The sequence below is a fragment of the Aspergillus terreus genome, genomic scaffold (genome assembly GCF_000149615.1).
Source record: "Aspergillus terreus NIH2624 scaffold_2 genomic scaffold, whole genome shotgun sequence".
NCBI classification, from domain to species: Eukaryota; Fungi; Ascomycota; class Eurotiomycetes; order Eurotiales; family Aspergillaceae; genus Aspergillus; species Aspergillus terreus.
This window is the reverse complement of record NT_165925.1, coordinates 1,896,897-1,912,201: the sequence shown is the minus strand read 5'-3', so window position 1 is coordinate 1,912,201 and position 15,305 is coordinate 1,896,897. Positions and strand designations below refer to the sequence as shown.

The window sequence follows — 15,305 nt, the reverse complement described above, 5'->3', positions numbered from 1 at the left end:
TGTTTCTGCATGTCGTCGGGATATGATCAACTCGCTACGCACTGATCAAATGGCATATGATCTGCGAGGCAGCCAACGACTTCGGTGTACCCAAGCATCAGACCGAGCAGAACATCCTGTCGTTGAAGCTCATTCCGCTCTGGGGCTTGGACTTCCTCACGCCCACCCACGGTCTCTTCCGGAACAAGCTTGACTCGGAAGTTGAGAACGTCACCTCAGCCAGCGACCTCGACATCAAGCTGAACTTCATCCCTATCCTGACGGCGTTGGTGAAGGGTGCGCGAGCCGTGACCCTCTCCAGGGCCGATATCCAACAAGCAACAAGAGCCCTGGTCAACCTGAACACATACTTCCAGGACTCGCGGCATTGGACTCAAATCTGGAACAGTGATATCGTGAAGGAGAGCTGGCGAGACCTCTGGCTCACCCAGGAAATGCCCAACGCGTTGCCCTCGTCGCAATGGTTCCATACAGAGCTTCCTACCCTGGGCACCCTTGACATTGCTCTCGAGCTCTGGTACCGCTACCTGTTCATCTTCTCCATCCCGATTCCCGAGAAAATCCCCAGCGTATTCCAGGCCTCCCATCACAGTGTCAGCGCCTCGTACGGTGTCGTCTGCAAGGTGAAGCGAGGCTGCACGCTGCAGATCTGGGATCATGCCATCAGTTGGCGTGAAACCAACCTCTGTCTGTCGTCCGCACTCTGCAAGCTGTCGCCCTTCGTGCGAAACTGTCTCCTGGGACTGATGCGTATCACCTCCGCCCTGACTCTACACCACGCGGACATCATCCTCCCCTGCGCCGACTTCTTCAATCCCGGCTGGGAAGTCGAAATCGGTACGTGCCAGGGCACTATCGAGCACCGCAATGTCTTCCGCCGCAAGGTCGACCCCGTCGTCAACGGTATCACCGACATGCAGAAGTTCGCCCCTGTCAAGGAGATCAAGTCCCAACGGCCTACCGTCACCATGCTGTCCCACGTGTGGTACGCCAAAGACATCAAGACGGCGCTCCTCGCGGCCGACATCATCATCAACCAGTGGAAATTCGACGACTACCACCTGGACATCTACGGCGCCATCGACAAGGCCCCGACCTACTCCACCGAATGCCAGGAGATCATCGCCTCCAAGGGCCTCCGCGGCAAGGTCACGCTCCGCGGCACAGCAGATCCCATGAAGGTCCTCGAGAACACCTGGCTGTTCCTCAACTCGTCCCTGTCGGAAGGCCTGCCCCTGGCCCTGGGCGAGGCCGCGCTGACCGGCGCGCCGGTCGTCTGCACCGACGTGGGCGCCTCGCTCCGCGTGCTCAGCGACCCGGATGACTTCTCCCGCTTCAGCGCCGTCGTCGCGCCCAACGACGCCCTTGCCCTCGCAAAGGCGCAGATCTCCATGCTCGGCCTCCTCGGCGAATGGAGCCAGTACGCCGAAGACACTGAGCCCGCTCCCGTGCTCACCTCCTCCCCCACGCCCGACGACGTCGCCCGCATCACCCGCCGCATGTACGAGAAGAGCGAGCACCGGCGCAAGCTCGGCATGATGACCCGCCGCATCGTCCAAAAGTCCTTCTCCGGCGACCGCTACCTCCGCGAGCACGAGCAGATGCTCTGGATCGGCAAGTCCGCCAAGATCATGTCCTCTCGCCTCGCCGGCACCGTCACCGAGCCCGCCGACATCGCCACCGCCGTCCAGCAGGCCCTCCCCATCGAGGAGGAGGTCATCACCATCCCCCGCAGCGCCGTCCACTCCTGGCGCTCCTCCGCCGTCTCCGGCGTGTCTACTCTCTACAGCTCCATCTCCAACTTCCCCATGCTCGGCCCCGCCGCCGGCGGGAACCAGCACCGCGCCTCCTCTATCCGCTCCGGCTTCAGCGGCGCCTCCACCGACACGGACTCCTTCCTGCCGCTCCCCAGCAACGCCTCCCTGCCCATCTTTGCCCCGCGCCAGACCCTTTCCTACTCGGCGGTCCCGAGTGGTCGCATGTCGCCAAGTGGCAGGATGTCCCCGTCCGGAAGGCTGTCGCCGCTGCCGCGCCGCAGTGGACATCACTCGCGCACGGGGTCGCTCTCCACAGCTGGGCGTGAGCAGGTGCGCGGCCTGCAACGCGAGGATCTGCACCAGTACCGCAATTCGGATGTTAGCACGATTATGCGCGATGAGTTCTTGCAGTCGAGTGTGTTCCGGGGTATTGAAGAAAACGGGAACTAAAACTAAGCTGTCGTTGTTGCATTCCTTTCCTTGTTTCTTGTCTGGCATTTATACCCTCATCTATGTGTTGTTGATATCTGAGTCGGTAATAGTTAATGTACATAAATTTACTTGTCCTGCATCTGCTAACATCACATTTCCACGAAGGCTCCCCTACGTAGCTGTTGGGTGTATGTCATCCGAGAATACGTGCTCATCTAAGACCTCTTGGGGCAATTTGAAGGCAGCCGCGAACATGCACCTAGTTGGCGAGTCAAACATGGCAATGTCTCTCATATTGCAAAGTATATAGCGAAATATTGCACTAAATCACCTGTCCCCGAACTCCAAAATGCTTGATAATGACCCTCAATCAATGCACAAACACAGGAAGCGCGCGTTTAAACCGCTGCCACATGGAGTTGTCCGGAACCGGGGCGGCAATCCGGTGCCATTCGCCGTTGAAAGCGTTGACCAGCCAGTTCGAAAGACCTGAGACAATTAGTCTGTGCTTCAAAGACCGTTGGTCGCTAGACTTACGCTCATAAACCATGTAATGCGCATTATGGAAGAAAATGCTATGGTCTGAGTCGGGGTAGAAATGCACGTCGTAATTCTGCACGTTCGACAAGTCCAGCTTGTCGATCAGCGTGAGTGTGTTCTGCAGATGGACGTTGTCGTCGGAGGCTCCGTGCATGACGAGGAAGCGGACGTTCTCTTCCAGGGCGGCCATATCGGTGATAGATGAGTTGTCATAGCCGGATGGATTATGTTGCGGCGTGTGCATGTACCGCTCGGTATAGATTGAGTCTGGCTCAGTTAGCTTCTCTATATCTTCCTCTGGTTGCGGAGAGGGTGTGCCTACCGTAAAACCGCCAATCGGTGACAGGGGCGACGGCCATTCCGTACTGGAAGGTCTGTCCGGCATCCTGTTCCAGGGTTTTCAGGGTCATGAATCCGCCGTAGCTCCAGCCCCAGATCGCCATGCGAGATTCGTCAACGTAGGATTTTTCAGCAAACATCTTTGCCGCGGTGATCTGATCGTGCGCTTCGTAGTATCCCAGGTTGCCTCGAATGATGCATCGGGCCTCGCGTCCGATGAATCCCGTGCCCCTGCCGTCCAGAGTGACCACAATGTAGCCCAGATTGGACGCGACGTACGACTGGAAGTCGATGGTGAACTTGCGGTCCACGGTCTGCGAGCCGGGGCCACCGTAGAGGAAGAACAGGACGGGGTATTTCTTGTGCGGATTGAAGTGCGGAGGCCGACGCTCCACCATCTGCAGCGTAAACCCGTCAATGGTAATATTCGAAAAGACTTTGCTGGGGATTGCGTATGTCTCCACCATCCGGGCAAGTTCGGGGTTCTCCTCGATGGTCTCCTCGAAGACGACATCGTCACCCTCGGTGTTGATAATCGCCTGCCATGGAATCGAAGGCCCTTGGTAACTGAGTAGGGCGTACGCAGTTCCATCAGAGAAGGATACATGGTAATAACCAGGTTTGGAAGTGTCTGTCAAGGGCTTGAGATTCGACCCATCCAGCTGCACCTGATACACATGGCGCTGCGTGGGTGCCTCCTTGGTAGCCACAAAATAGACAAGGCCTCTCCGCAAGTCAACCGCGGTCGGGGCTTCCACGACTTCCCACTCACCCGTTGTGAGCATAATAGGTTCCGGGTTGTCGAGTGGCGTGAAATACGCGAGGTGGTCGTAGCCATCATGGATGACCGTGTCAATATAACCATCGTTAGGGCGTCCCGCAGCTGGATCAGCAGGGATAAAGCGCGTGGATTGCGATGGTTCGACCCAGCCGCCGTCAAGACCAACAATGTCCTCCAATCGAACCATCTTCCCTGTCCTGGACTCCGTGTCTATCAAGAAGATCTTCAACACGTCGCTTTCGCGGTTTGTCGCGCGAACAAGGACGTTGCTTTCCGCAGCCCACAAGACTTCAATGATGATGCGATCGTCGTCCGCAAAGTCGTCTGGGACTTCAACCGAGAACACCTCGTTCTTTTCGACATTGTAGAATTGCAGATTGACCACCGGGTTCGGTGCACCGGCCTTGGGATATTTGATCTGCCGGACGTCGGGATAGTCTTCGAGCCCTGGGAGAGGTTTCTTGCCGGATGGCCTCGACAAGAAATACTGGACCGGATACTCAGGGACGGTCGACTCGTTGGTTCTGAGAAATGCGACGTACTTCGCGTCGTTCGACCACCAGGTCGCACTATTCCCGGAGAGCACTTCCTCCTCATACACCCAGTCCGGGACGCCGTAGAACAAGTCCTTTCCTCCGTCCTTCGTGATGGGAACAACTTTGTCTGAGGATAGCTTTCGCAGGAACATATTATTATCCCTCACAAAGACAACAGCGTCAGAATTGGGCGACCAGCTGGCAAGCTGCACCCGTCCCTCAGGGACATCAGGGTCCAGCGGTTCCGCGGTTTGGCTGTCCACGTCAAAGATCCAGTACAGTCCGGTGTATGAGTGTCTCCAATTCTTCTCGTAGTCGGACAGAACCAGCACCTTCTTCAGATCGGGACTGGGCCAGGTCAGTCTGGTAAGAATCGACCTCTGACCCGCATAAAAAGTCGACTTCTTCATCAACACCCTGCTCTTCAAAGTCCCCGCGTCATCGCCGTGTCGGGCGCGGATATCCTTCACCCGCAGAAAGCCCTCGCCTCCGTCCTCTCCTGCCTCCACCAACAGTCCATCCTCCCCGTCCGGACCCGCGATCCACGCGATACCGTGCGACCGCGGAAGCCAGTCCCCAGACAGCACCTGTTTCAGCGTCACCGGCTTCCCGTCGCTGGTGACGCCCGCACTCGAATCCGCCTCGTGCTGCTGCAGCTCTTCCGAAGTGGCACTGTAGCCCGACCGTCCTTGTATCAGGAAGAGCACGAATGCGAGCACCCACCCCGCCAGACAGAGCAGCAGCAGGCCCCAGAAGACCCGACGCGCGCGAGCCCCTGAACCCTTGCGCGAAGGGAGGAATGGCTGGTCTGACTCGGCCTCTCCGTCTTCGATATCCCGGTATCGCGGATCCCCTGCGGGATTGTAGGCTTCGTCTGGTGTTTTGCCGTATGTACTGTTGCGTATAAGCGCGGATTCAACAGAGAGGCCGGAGTCGGAGGAGGTTTGGGAGGCGGCGGAGGAGGACCGCGGACGGTTCATGGGGAGGAATTGGGCGTCTTCGTCGGCTTCAGACTTGCCCATTTTGGCTATTGTGTCGTAAGGAGGTGAGTCGATCGAGCCCAATGTGTGCTGGAGGGTGAAAGACGTCAAGGGCGGGCGTGGTCCTGATAAGACCGGGGGATGTTTATCGTCGCCGATCCGAGGCGACGTCTGGGGCGACCAAGAGGCGCCAATTCATAACCTTTTCCGACAACGTATAGGAAGTCTAATGATGCGACATTGCGAGAAAACAAAGAATATGAGGATGCTCAGGGTGGTGTTCTGGTGGACGAGGATGGATGATGAATGGGGACAGGCTGAGGCGATGCAGCCTTGGCATGTCGTATTCCTATTCACCTCCTTTCTGGGTTAGTCGCATCCTACAGGATTCCTACAGAGTACATTTCTACAGAGTACATCAGCATTTAATATTAGAATATTTGATCTCAATCGTTGTCATGTCATATGGATGCGATAAGATAAGTATAGGTAGCTGTCAATGTATTCGCTGTGTTAGTGCATTACCCGTGGAACTATCAATAATGACGGTTTGCACTCGCCTTGCAGGCATATCCGCAGCAGGCGTCGTTCAGAACACCTGAAAATAGATCTCGATCTAAGTGAGTGTCTCTATCGCATCCAGTATGGTGATCCGAGACAGTTCACAATGACCACAGGGTTAGTGGGTAAGAGCTTTGGTGCATCGCGGGGAGGAGTCGTCATGCTAAAGAGCTTCTTCAGGCGACGCTTCATATAGCTAATCATGTTCGTATCCACTGGGGAGGACGACTCGACATGAGAATGGTCGTTAGACGATGGTGAAACTGGTCCGTGAGGTATCCGAAACAGTAGTGATGAGCTGATGCTCATTTCTACCCTGGGATGGGAGCATTTATATATTTTGGCAGTCCATCGATACGCTCCATTGTACGGGACGTTCCGTCCGAAGCGTGATTCTCCAGTGTCGAACAAAGAAGACGGATGGGTCTATCATTAGACACAATGGACGATGTCATGATGCGCCACAGTTGTCACGCATAGATGAAACTCCGCAAATCTGACTACTGAAACAGCCCGGATAAGCATTGTCAATGCTATTCAAAGCCTCGAGAACCCAATAACTCGCATGCCTGGAGGCAGATGGGTAGCTGAAGGCATCCGTGAGATCATGGCGAATAATAATAGTAGCAGCACCGCCCGCCTATCGACGAGTCTAGTATTTGTCGTCCACGTCGATCCGCTCTCGACTCTGGGCGATCCATGGCGGGGCTACAGGGCTGAGCCCCCTCTGTAGACGCGTCAGGGGGAGGAAGAAAGAGAAAAAGATGGATCAGATGGAGGTTTGGTAGGATGATCGTTGGCAGGAAAAGGGTGAAGCGCGGGAGAGAAAAGAGAAAGAAGAAAGTGTGACGACAACCTAATTAGTAACTCCCCTCTTTCACCTCAGCTTCCACTCCTCTCTTCTCTCTCCTCTCACTTCTCCCCTCTGCTTCTCTTTTTTTCTTCTTCTCCTCTTCCTCTCTCATTTCCCCTGTACAGCATTCTTGGCTTGCGGAGCGGTTTCGGCGCAATTCTCAGGATCCAAGCACTGTCGCACCCACTCGCATCTCGGCATTGGCACCAAAAACGTCATCTGGGCGCCCCGACTGGGTTCAGCTAGGCAGACGGATTCTGCCCTATCGGTCGGGTTTCTTCTTCGGGTTGGACACGAACGGTCTATATAAGATCCATGTGCCTCTGATCAGGCGTTTGGAACATATTGGAACCATCGTGCTGCGCAAAGATGTCGGCGGAGAAAACTATCAGTGGCGATGTCGCGCCGACCGACCAGTCGTCGGAGACCCCTAACCAGATCCTGACGGGAAAACAAGAGCATTGTACGTGATTTTCCTTCATCGACCTGCGCATCTCACTCACTGGAACAGATCTCAAGCGCGAACTCATCGCCCGCCAGGTCCAAAGTGAAATCGCTGAGCTGAACTCCCCCACCGCCCTTCAACGCTTCGGCGCTCCGTTCAGATCGGAATACGGCGAAGTCGCACCCGTCGATTCAGAACTTCCTATCCTTCGTTACATCTTCGTACACCATGTGCGCAACTTTCCGTTCCTCGACCAGGCCCGCGAGAAGGAGTTTTGGCAGGATAAATTACAAGTGGTGCGTGTGCTCCCCGCGTTGCGTCAATGAGGGGTAATCGCCAAACATAGCTGACTATCGACCGTATAGTTCCTAGAATCATTCGCAAAGAAAAATGTGTCGTCATCAGAAGACCGCTTGGAGGAGACAAAGCGCAGAAAGCTGGCCAGAAAATGCGAGAAGCTCGTGGAGCTCATGATGGTGTCGGGAATTCCCACCGCGTCCGGTTATGAAGAGCGGATACAGTTCTCCGAGATGGAAGTCGTTGATCGGGGGGCCAATGAGAAGGGCCTGCTGGTCAATATGCCAGAAGGGCATGCGATCAACGGTTGGGATATCAATGTGGCTGCCGTCCGCATTGCCTCCGTGAGGAGGACCGTACGGTATCATCAACATGCAGTAAGGCGCCTCTTGTCCTCCAGGTCGTTATCAACCGGATCGGATGCTAAGTCATGCGCAGGAATTCATTCTTCGTGTCCGTCGTGAAGGTCACCCGGAGATCTACGTCGCCCGCCGATATGGGGAGTTCGCGAAACTCCACAGAAGATTACGCACCGAGTTCCCCGGAAAGCCGCTGGCCCCCCTCCCCCGCAAGAATAAGTCATCCACGTCGTCTTCGAGCTTTTTCAGCTACGGCGACGACGATGCATCTTCAGTCTCCTCCCTTTCAACACAGAGCACAAGCACTCCCGACGAAGGACAGTCGAACACTCATCTAACCCCGGGCACCAACAACCTCCACCGTTCGCTGTCTAGGTCGTCTCTGCGTTCTTCCCTTGGACGGCCAAAGTCGCCCAGGGCCTCCGGGGAGGTGCCTCGAGATGCGGTCCTGTACAGAGAGGAACAAAGAGTCTCCCTTCGGGCCTTCCTGCGCACCCTATTGCAGAACAAGCGTGTGGCTGAGTCGAAAGCGCTGGAAGAGTTTCTCACTGGCGCACCTATCTCCTTGAACGAAGAAGAGATTATTGACATCGAACGAAGGAAAGAAGTGGATGCTATACGGATAGAGGAACAGAAACGATTCTATGAGATCGCGAGGCAACGCGCGGCCGAGTTGGACGTCTACATGGAGAACTTCCGTCGGGATATCGTCGAGAGCAGTAAGCATCGCATTGCAACCAGTGTTACTTCATATCTTCCTAACCATCGACTTGTTGCAGATGGTCTGACAAAGCTTTTTGCGGAAATCCGGGAGAAGGAGAAGATCGAAGATCTTAGCCCTCAGTATCAGAAGTTTGCTGAGTGGCTCCGCATTGAGTGAGTACTACTCCCTCGATAACCTTACAAGCCTCGCTAATAAGTCTAGGGTTGCTGCCACTCTCTATCATCTGTTCCTGGCGGAGGACAACTCCCCAGAGCTATTCGCCCAGTTCAAGAGAATCCACTCCTTGGTCCCCTATACGTTATTAAAGAACGTGATCCGGATTGCAAACCCTGCCGCCGTGATGTCCGGCGTATTAGATCTTTTCCTCGCACAGCCCTTCGGATCACGATCTCTCCTGCAGCGAATTTTCTCCATGACTTTGAATGATGGCATTAGAGCTTTCCAAAAGTCCATTGACGCGCTGGCCGCGAAAGTTGGAGATCCGATAGTTTGCCAGAAGCTGAAGGCATTTACCGACGCGGATGAAGACCTCAAGAATGTGATCCGCGCTGAGGCTACTGCGGAAGAGCTTGATGTGATCGTGGCGATCCTGCGGTCGGATCTTCTGCCTCACGAACTCACCCCGGAGCAATACGAGAAAGTGTTCAATTCGTATGTCGCCTGGAATTATGCGGTCGACAATGTGGACGAAGAGATGAAAGAAGGGGCGCAATGGTTCGCGCATGTGAAGCAACTGCTCAAGCTTTACACTCGACAGCGGGACAAGGCCATGATGCTCAGTATTGTTGAGGAGCCTGTCACTCTCCAATTGTTCCGTGATCTCTTTACGATTTTCTATGAGCCCCTCGTGCGCGTCTACAAGTCCGCGAATGTCTACAGCAGCATCACTGACTTTGCCCAATTCGCCGATGATGCTATCTCCGTGATCGAAAAGTGCCAGCGACAGGATGTATCTGCTGATCCCAACCAGACGGTTCAGGCTTTCATCGACCTTTGCGAACGTCATCAGGCGAATTTCTATAAATTTGTCCACGAAGTGCACGTTCACGATAATGGGCTCTTTGGCTCGTTGATGGCATGGATAGAAGATATCTTGAACTTTTTGCGCCAGGGTCCACAGGGTGGTGCTCTTGACATGAACGCCCTCCTTCATGGAGCGAAGGATGTCGGCCAGATCGATAAAGACAAGGCAATGGAAGAGATAAACGCTCTTATTAGATGGCACGAGGACCGAAAACGCTGGCACCTCAGCAAGACACGCCAAAAGATGGCGGCGGAAGGAACCGCGAACGAAGCATTCCCAGGTAGCGCGACCTTCAAGGGAAGTGACTTTGGTCTCTTCGAGGTATGTTCACCTATATACTCTGCATTATGGGGTTACTGACACTAGATTGCAGGCCGACCTCGAAGATCTCGCTATCTCAGATGACGATTCCGAGCCTTCTGATGAGCTTGACGATGAGGACGATGATGATCCGATCGGCGCAGAGCGAAAGCGTCGGGTGAAGAAACAGGACCAACTTCGGCGGACGGCTGGAGAGCCGGTCAAGCCCGACGTCTCCGAGATTCTCAAGCTTTCCGAGTCATTCGGGATGATGCTGCGTATGGTTCTTGCAGAGTAAACTGGAGACGACTCTTGCTATAGATACCCTCTGTTGGATTGCATTGTTGTGTTGCATTGATGGTAGACAAGGGGGTCATGATGATGAAGTAGATCCGTTTCTTGTTGATATACTGTCTCCATTCTGATATTATAGAGCCGAATACAAGAACACACATTTAGACCGACGTTTGTTTCATTCTGCCCTGCTAGCTAGGTACTATTATCACGTCAGCGTCGCTAGTAATGCTGGCAAACCCCTCGCACAGGAGATCAAAGCGCTACTCATGCTTCGAACCCAGCGAGGTGTATTGCATACAGAACCATCAACATGTGCCAGGGAATAGCTGCCATGAGCATCCAGAGCAATCACAGCCACTTCGCCCTATCTCCATTATGACTCAGGAATAAGCCGCTGGTCTCCGCATCCAGGCTCTCAATGACCTGGAGGCATTTTCTAACACTCTCCTCCGGCTGAATCTGTCCTTTAAGTGCTGGATCCGCTGCTTGAAACTGCTTCAGCATGGCCTTTTCCGCTTCTACTACCGGAGGAGGTTTTGCTCCTGCGACGAGATCAGTTTCCAGCACTGCTGCATCAAAGCAAAAGGCCACTTACCCTCCCACGTATCAACCCATCCAGGGCTCAAAGCCAACACCTTGATGCGTCTCGGCGCAAGTTCTGCCGCGTACTTGGCAACTTGGATATTCATCCCGGCTTTTGCGACAGAGTACGCAACAGCACCGCTGACACCCGTCTTCTTGATAAGATCCAAGTCCGCCATGCCGCTAGAGATGTGCACAATCTTCTTCTGGGTGCCCTTCTCAATCAAGGGTAGGAAGGCGTTCGTCGTCCACAGCCCGCCATAGATCGCTGTACTAAGCGGCGGGTCGAAGATTGCCCGAATGGCTTCAGCATCAAAGGGCAGCTGCGTCGGGTTGGAGGACATGCTGGCCATGTCCACGGCGTTGGAGTTGTGTATGAGCACGTCGAGCTTGCCGCCGGTGACGGCAGCTGCGGCCGAGGCAGCCTCTTGGATAGATTTGGGGTCTGTCACATCGCCTTTGACGACATGCACGTTGGGGTGTTTGGAGGCGAGCTCCGATATGCCCGATGACTCGGGGTCTCGCACTATCGCGAGGACTGTGTTGGTCGAGCTGGCAGCGAGCTGGCGCACGAACTCGCGGCCAATGCCTTTGGAGGCTCCGGTGATAGCGTATGAAGTCATTATTTATTTTTATTCGGGTCAAAAGAGGATATATCCGTGATGGATGCTGCCACTGGATTTACTTCACTTTATATACCCCGTATACAATCGGCGGATTTACCACCCGTTCCGGGCCGGATGTTCCGGTTCGGCCGATCCAACTGGGCTGCAACGTCCGTTCCTCTCCCGCCTCCTCAGACATCATGAGCGCCACACCGTCCCCAGCTAAGAGAAGGGCCTGCGTCGCGTGCACGGCTGCCAAAGTGAAATGCACGCCGCACGCCGCCAATCTATGCCAGCGGTGCGCCCGTTTAGGCAAGTCATGCACGTACCTGGACCTCCCACAGTCGAGGCGGAGTCATAGGGCTGCACCGAGGTAATCCTTCCAGCGCACACAACATATGGCTCTTGTATATTGATCATGGATACAGCCGTGTGGAGGTGCTGGAGAAAAAGGTCGACCAGCTGATGTCGCAGCTGGCTGCCTTGACCCGACAGAACGGGCCGAGCCAGTCGTCGTCCTATACTCCGGATCCGCTCACCAACGTCTCGGGCTCATCCCGTGATCCTGAGCCGGATTCGACCGATATTGCTGAGATGCTAGAGGCTGCTCAAGACCCGTCCCACGGGCCCGATCCGCCGACTAGCTCAGTTCTGGAGGGCCAACCGTCTATCGTCGATCGAGGGCTCCTGGATGAAGCCGAGGCCGAAGGCTTGGTGGCGTCCTTTCAGCTTGACTTTATCCCCAAGTTTCCCTTTGTATTGCTTCCAAACGGCGAGACGGCGGCTCGGCTCCGGGGCCGAGAGCCCTTTCTGTTTCTGTGCGTCGTGGCTGCGGCCATGGGGAGTGCGCACCCTCTGCGTAGGACTGTCGTTGAAGAGATTATGGAGCACGTTACACTGAGAATTGTGACACGCTCTGAGAGGAACCTCGAGCTGCTCCGTGGTCTGTTAGTTCACTGCGCATGGTACTCATATCCCGCAGAGAGGAATCACCCGCGACTTCTGCTGTTGATTCAGCTCTGTGTTTCTATGTTGTATGACTTGGGACTCCACAGAAAGCCGAGTCTCAGTCTAGATGAGCAGCGGGCACTGCTCGGGACGTATTGGCTGTCGGCTAGGCGAGTTTGTCTGTGGTGGTAGATGCGGCTTTGGCTAACTATCTATCAGTCTCGGTGGCATACTCAGCCGGCCGGTTACTATGAAGCATGATGGTCGAATCGATGCGTGCATGGAACATATGGCATCTTCCGAGCGGCTGTCAGATCGGTGGATCGCGCCATTCATCCATATACAGTCTTTCCTGGCAACAATGGATGAAACTTACGCGTCGATGCAAGCAAGTGGTGGGAGCGTGCTTGTCCAAGTCACGCGCGGCTCGCTGCAGCGGCAATTTGATAGAGCGAGGGCATGTGTAGAAAAGGATCTCTCAAGCTGTCCTTCATCAACAGGTGCGTCTTTGATCCAAAGTGGTCGATGATGACTGACAACCCCTGCAGCGAATGCAATCCGCACTGAAGTCAAGTATGTGGAAATGAGGTTGGAGGAATTGTCCCTTCGCGAGGAACTGTGGACTGCCGAGCCTGCCAGCGCAGTCCGGACAACCATGTTGATGGGTATAATCCAGCGCGGCAAGGAACTCATTCACACGATCAGAAATCTACTGCCGTCGGAAATTGCCCAGATGACGGTCACTACCAGTAGTCGTGTGTGTGCCGCAATCGGCTACATTCCCACTGCCGTATTGACCCTTCTCAAGCTCGTTACTGCTTCGACCGACTCCGCCGTGGAAGCTCAGGTGCAGGCCGTTGTTGATGCCGCAGATTATCCCAATCTTGTTACAGAACTTGCCACCGCGCTGGAGAGGCAATTCAAGGGAATGTCCGCGGCAGACAGAGAGACGGACATTGTGGGGAGTATTTGCTCGAAGATGAGGCTGCTAGCGCGGTGTTATCCATACCAAGTCAGGGCAATTGTTGGAAATGCCCCGTCCCAGGATGCAAGGCAGGAAAATACGTCTATGGCGGTAGATCACGCCAATGATGATGCTACCATGACATCGCAAGCCTGGCCATTTATTTATGGCGATCTGGGCAATATGTTCGCTGTCGATGACATCCAGTGGGATTCTCTACTGAGTGACTTTACTGGTTTTAACTAGCATGGTTGATATATTATGTTTCAATTATTATACAAGAAGCGGATCGATGTTGCACGGTCTAGTTCGAAGATTCTCGTATGAACCTAGCCCCAACATGTGGAACAAATCCTCCAGTACGGGCTGCTTGAAATTGGTTGATATAGTATTTCCTGGAGATATCGAACAAGAGATGAATTGAGCTGCCAGGCACCTATACTCCCTATGAACACAAAGCAAGAATGAATTGAATCTGCTATGAAATGACCTGATCCTAGAATAGAACAGTCTCCCAACCTTCCACCCTCCATTCTCCATGATCACCATGCAGAGCAGAATGACAAGCTTCTAGACAATCGCCTCTTTCTTAAGCCCCTTCGACCGGTCCTGACGGGGACGGCGACTCAGATACAGAGTCCCAAGCTGACCTGCATCGCCCGAGATGAAAGCCATGGGACCCCCCAATGATAGCATCCATATACACCTTCAGAGCAAAAGACTCTTCTTGCCTTTCGGGATCTATATGTTCGGCTGCGACATGCAGAGGTAAAATGAAGAAAAGGGCCCCAGGAAAGGAATTTGTCTGGCTGATAGATGAGCTCGCCAAGTGGTAAATCTCGCTTGCGAGAGAATGTCTCACACCGATCCGTGCAGCGTCCACTCCGCCTTGTAGAGGATCTGACATCACTGACGCTGGCCCTAAAGGAATGCATAGTGAATATGTCAGCTCCTCCAGGTGGAGGAGGGCCGTGTGGTGGAGGGCGAGAGCAGCGGCTGTATCCTGACTGTATGCTGGTGGGAAATCGTGCGCCGATGAGAACGTGAAGGGCAGATTGGACCTCCATGTATGAAGCGCGAAGACAGTATTTGCCGTCCGGTCACGAAGTTCGGTCCATGCATTGTCGGGAAAATTGTTCGATCTCAATGTATCAAAGTCCTGAAGGAGGCCTGGGATATCTGACAGGATGTCGTAAAGCGCCAGATATCCTGTGCGTCCCATTTTCGAATCCCTCAGGACAGCCCTCCACGACGGTTTTGAGAGAAAGCAGTGGCGTCGACGCGCAGCAGCGCTGACAATCTATGCATCAACATGAGCAGAGACACATGTATGCACAGGCAGTTCGTACTCACGATCATGTACTGACAAGCTGAGAGAATATCTCTCTCAATGCCGCTTCTATGGCGACTTGGACCCCGACATTCAATCTGCCGCGGCTTAGTCCAGACTCAGATATAGTCAGTGTGGAATGGCATACCATATTCGAAACTGCCTCGTAATGGGTGAGCCAGGTCATCGAATACGTAGGGACAATATTCTCGTAGATGCATAAGCACAGAACGCTGATCAATGTTTCCATGCGCAGGCGGCTGTTGGGGTCTTCTAGTGCCTGGTGAAGCTTTCTTGATGCACGTGCATAGGCATCAACTCCTTTACAATAAGTTGCGTGATCACGGTTGGTGATGCCATAATAACCTGCTGTCAGGGCCTTCACACAAAGTTGCTGTGGAGACCTCTCTGGCATGAAGTCCGTGACTGTTTGAACCAGTATTCTCATCAAAGCGGAGCCGCTAACCTCGTCTGCAACGAATCGAGAAAGAAAATAGCTCTTCAGTATATCGTTCTCCTCTGGGAGTAAGCCATGAAGAGAGTATCTTTGATGCAGGACAATGTTGCATTGTCTGTGCTGGGATTGATCAGTTGGAGAAGCCTGTTCATGGCGTCTGCTCCATCGCTTGGTCTCATCGACAAACACGGGCG

The 15,305-nt window shown here is 54.2% G+C and overlaps 5 protein-coding genes across 5 annotated transcripts in view; 3 read left to right on the top strand and 2 right to left on the bottom strand.

Moving 5' to 3' along the window:
- Window positions 1–2,207, top strand: part of gtb3 (glycosyltransferase family 4 protein) — a gene marked incomplete at both ends in the record, with an annotated part of 8,902 nt that extends 6,695 nt beyond the window's left edge. Inside the window, one exon of the mRNA XM_001209039.1 lies at window positions 69–2,207. Coding sequence (XP_001209039.1) covers window positions 69–2,207 — 2,139 coding nt within the window. The remainder of the gene's footprint in view (window positions 1–68) is intronic.
- Window positions 2,208–2,559: 352 nt separating this feature from the next.
- dapB (dipeptidyl aminopeptidase dapB) lies at window positions 2,560–5,407 on the bottom strand (the record flags this gene model as incomplete). Its single annotated transcript, XM_001209038.1, has 3 exons — window positions 2,560–2,678; window positions 2,727–2,996; window positions 3,052–5,407. The coding sequence occupies 3 exons, from the start codon at window positions 5,405–5,407 to the stop codon at window positions 2,560–2,562; spliced, it is 2,745 nt and encodes a 914-aa protein (XP_001209038.1).
- A 1,741-nt stretch (window positions 5,408–7,148) lies between these two features.
- ATEG_01672 (PX domain-containing protein) lies at window positions 7,149–10,226 on the top strand (the record flags this gene model as incomplete). The annotated part of the gene is made up of 6 exons (XM_001209037.1): window positions 7,149–7,242; window positions 7,291–7,520; window positions 7,590–7,898; window positions 7,960–8,756; window positions 8,806–9,949; window positions 10,002–10,226. The coding sequence occupies 6 exons, from the start codon at window positions 7,149–7,151 to the stop codon at window positions 10,224–10,226; spliced, it is 2,799 nt and encodes a 932-aa protein (XP_001209037.1).
- Window positions 10,227–10,573: 347 nt separating this feature from the next.
- ATEG_01671 (SDR family oxidoreductase) lies at window positions 10,574–11,430 on the bottom strand (the record flags this gene model as incomplete). Its single annotated transcript, XM_001209036.1, has 2 exons — window positions 10,574–10,767; window positions 10,821–11,430. The coding sequence occupies 2 exons, from the start codon at window positions 11,428–11,430 to the stop codon at window positions 10,574–10,576; spliced, it is 804 nt and encodes a 267-aa protein (XP_001209036.1).
- Window positions 11,431–12,006: 576 nt separating this feature from the next.
- Window positions 12,007–13,570, top strand: ATEG_01670 (uncharacterized protein; the record flags this gene model as incomplete). Its single annotated transcript, XM_001209035.1, has 3 exons — window positions 12,007–12,359; window positions 12,580–12,755; window positions 12,909–13,570. The coding sequence occupies 3 exons, from the start codon at window positions 12,007–12,009 to the stop codon at window positions 13,568–13,570; spliced, it is 1,191 nt and encodes a 396-aa protein (XP_001209035.1).
- Window positions 13,571–15,305: the final 1,735 nt, after the last annotated feature.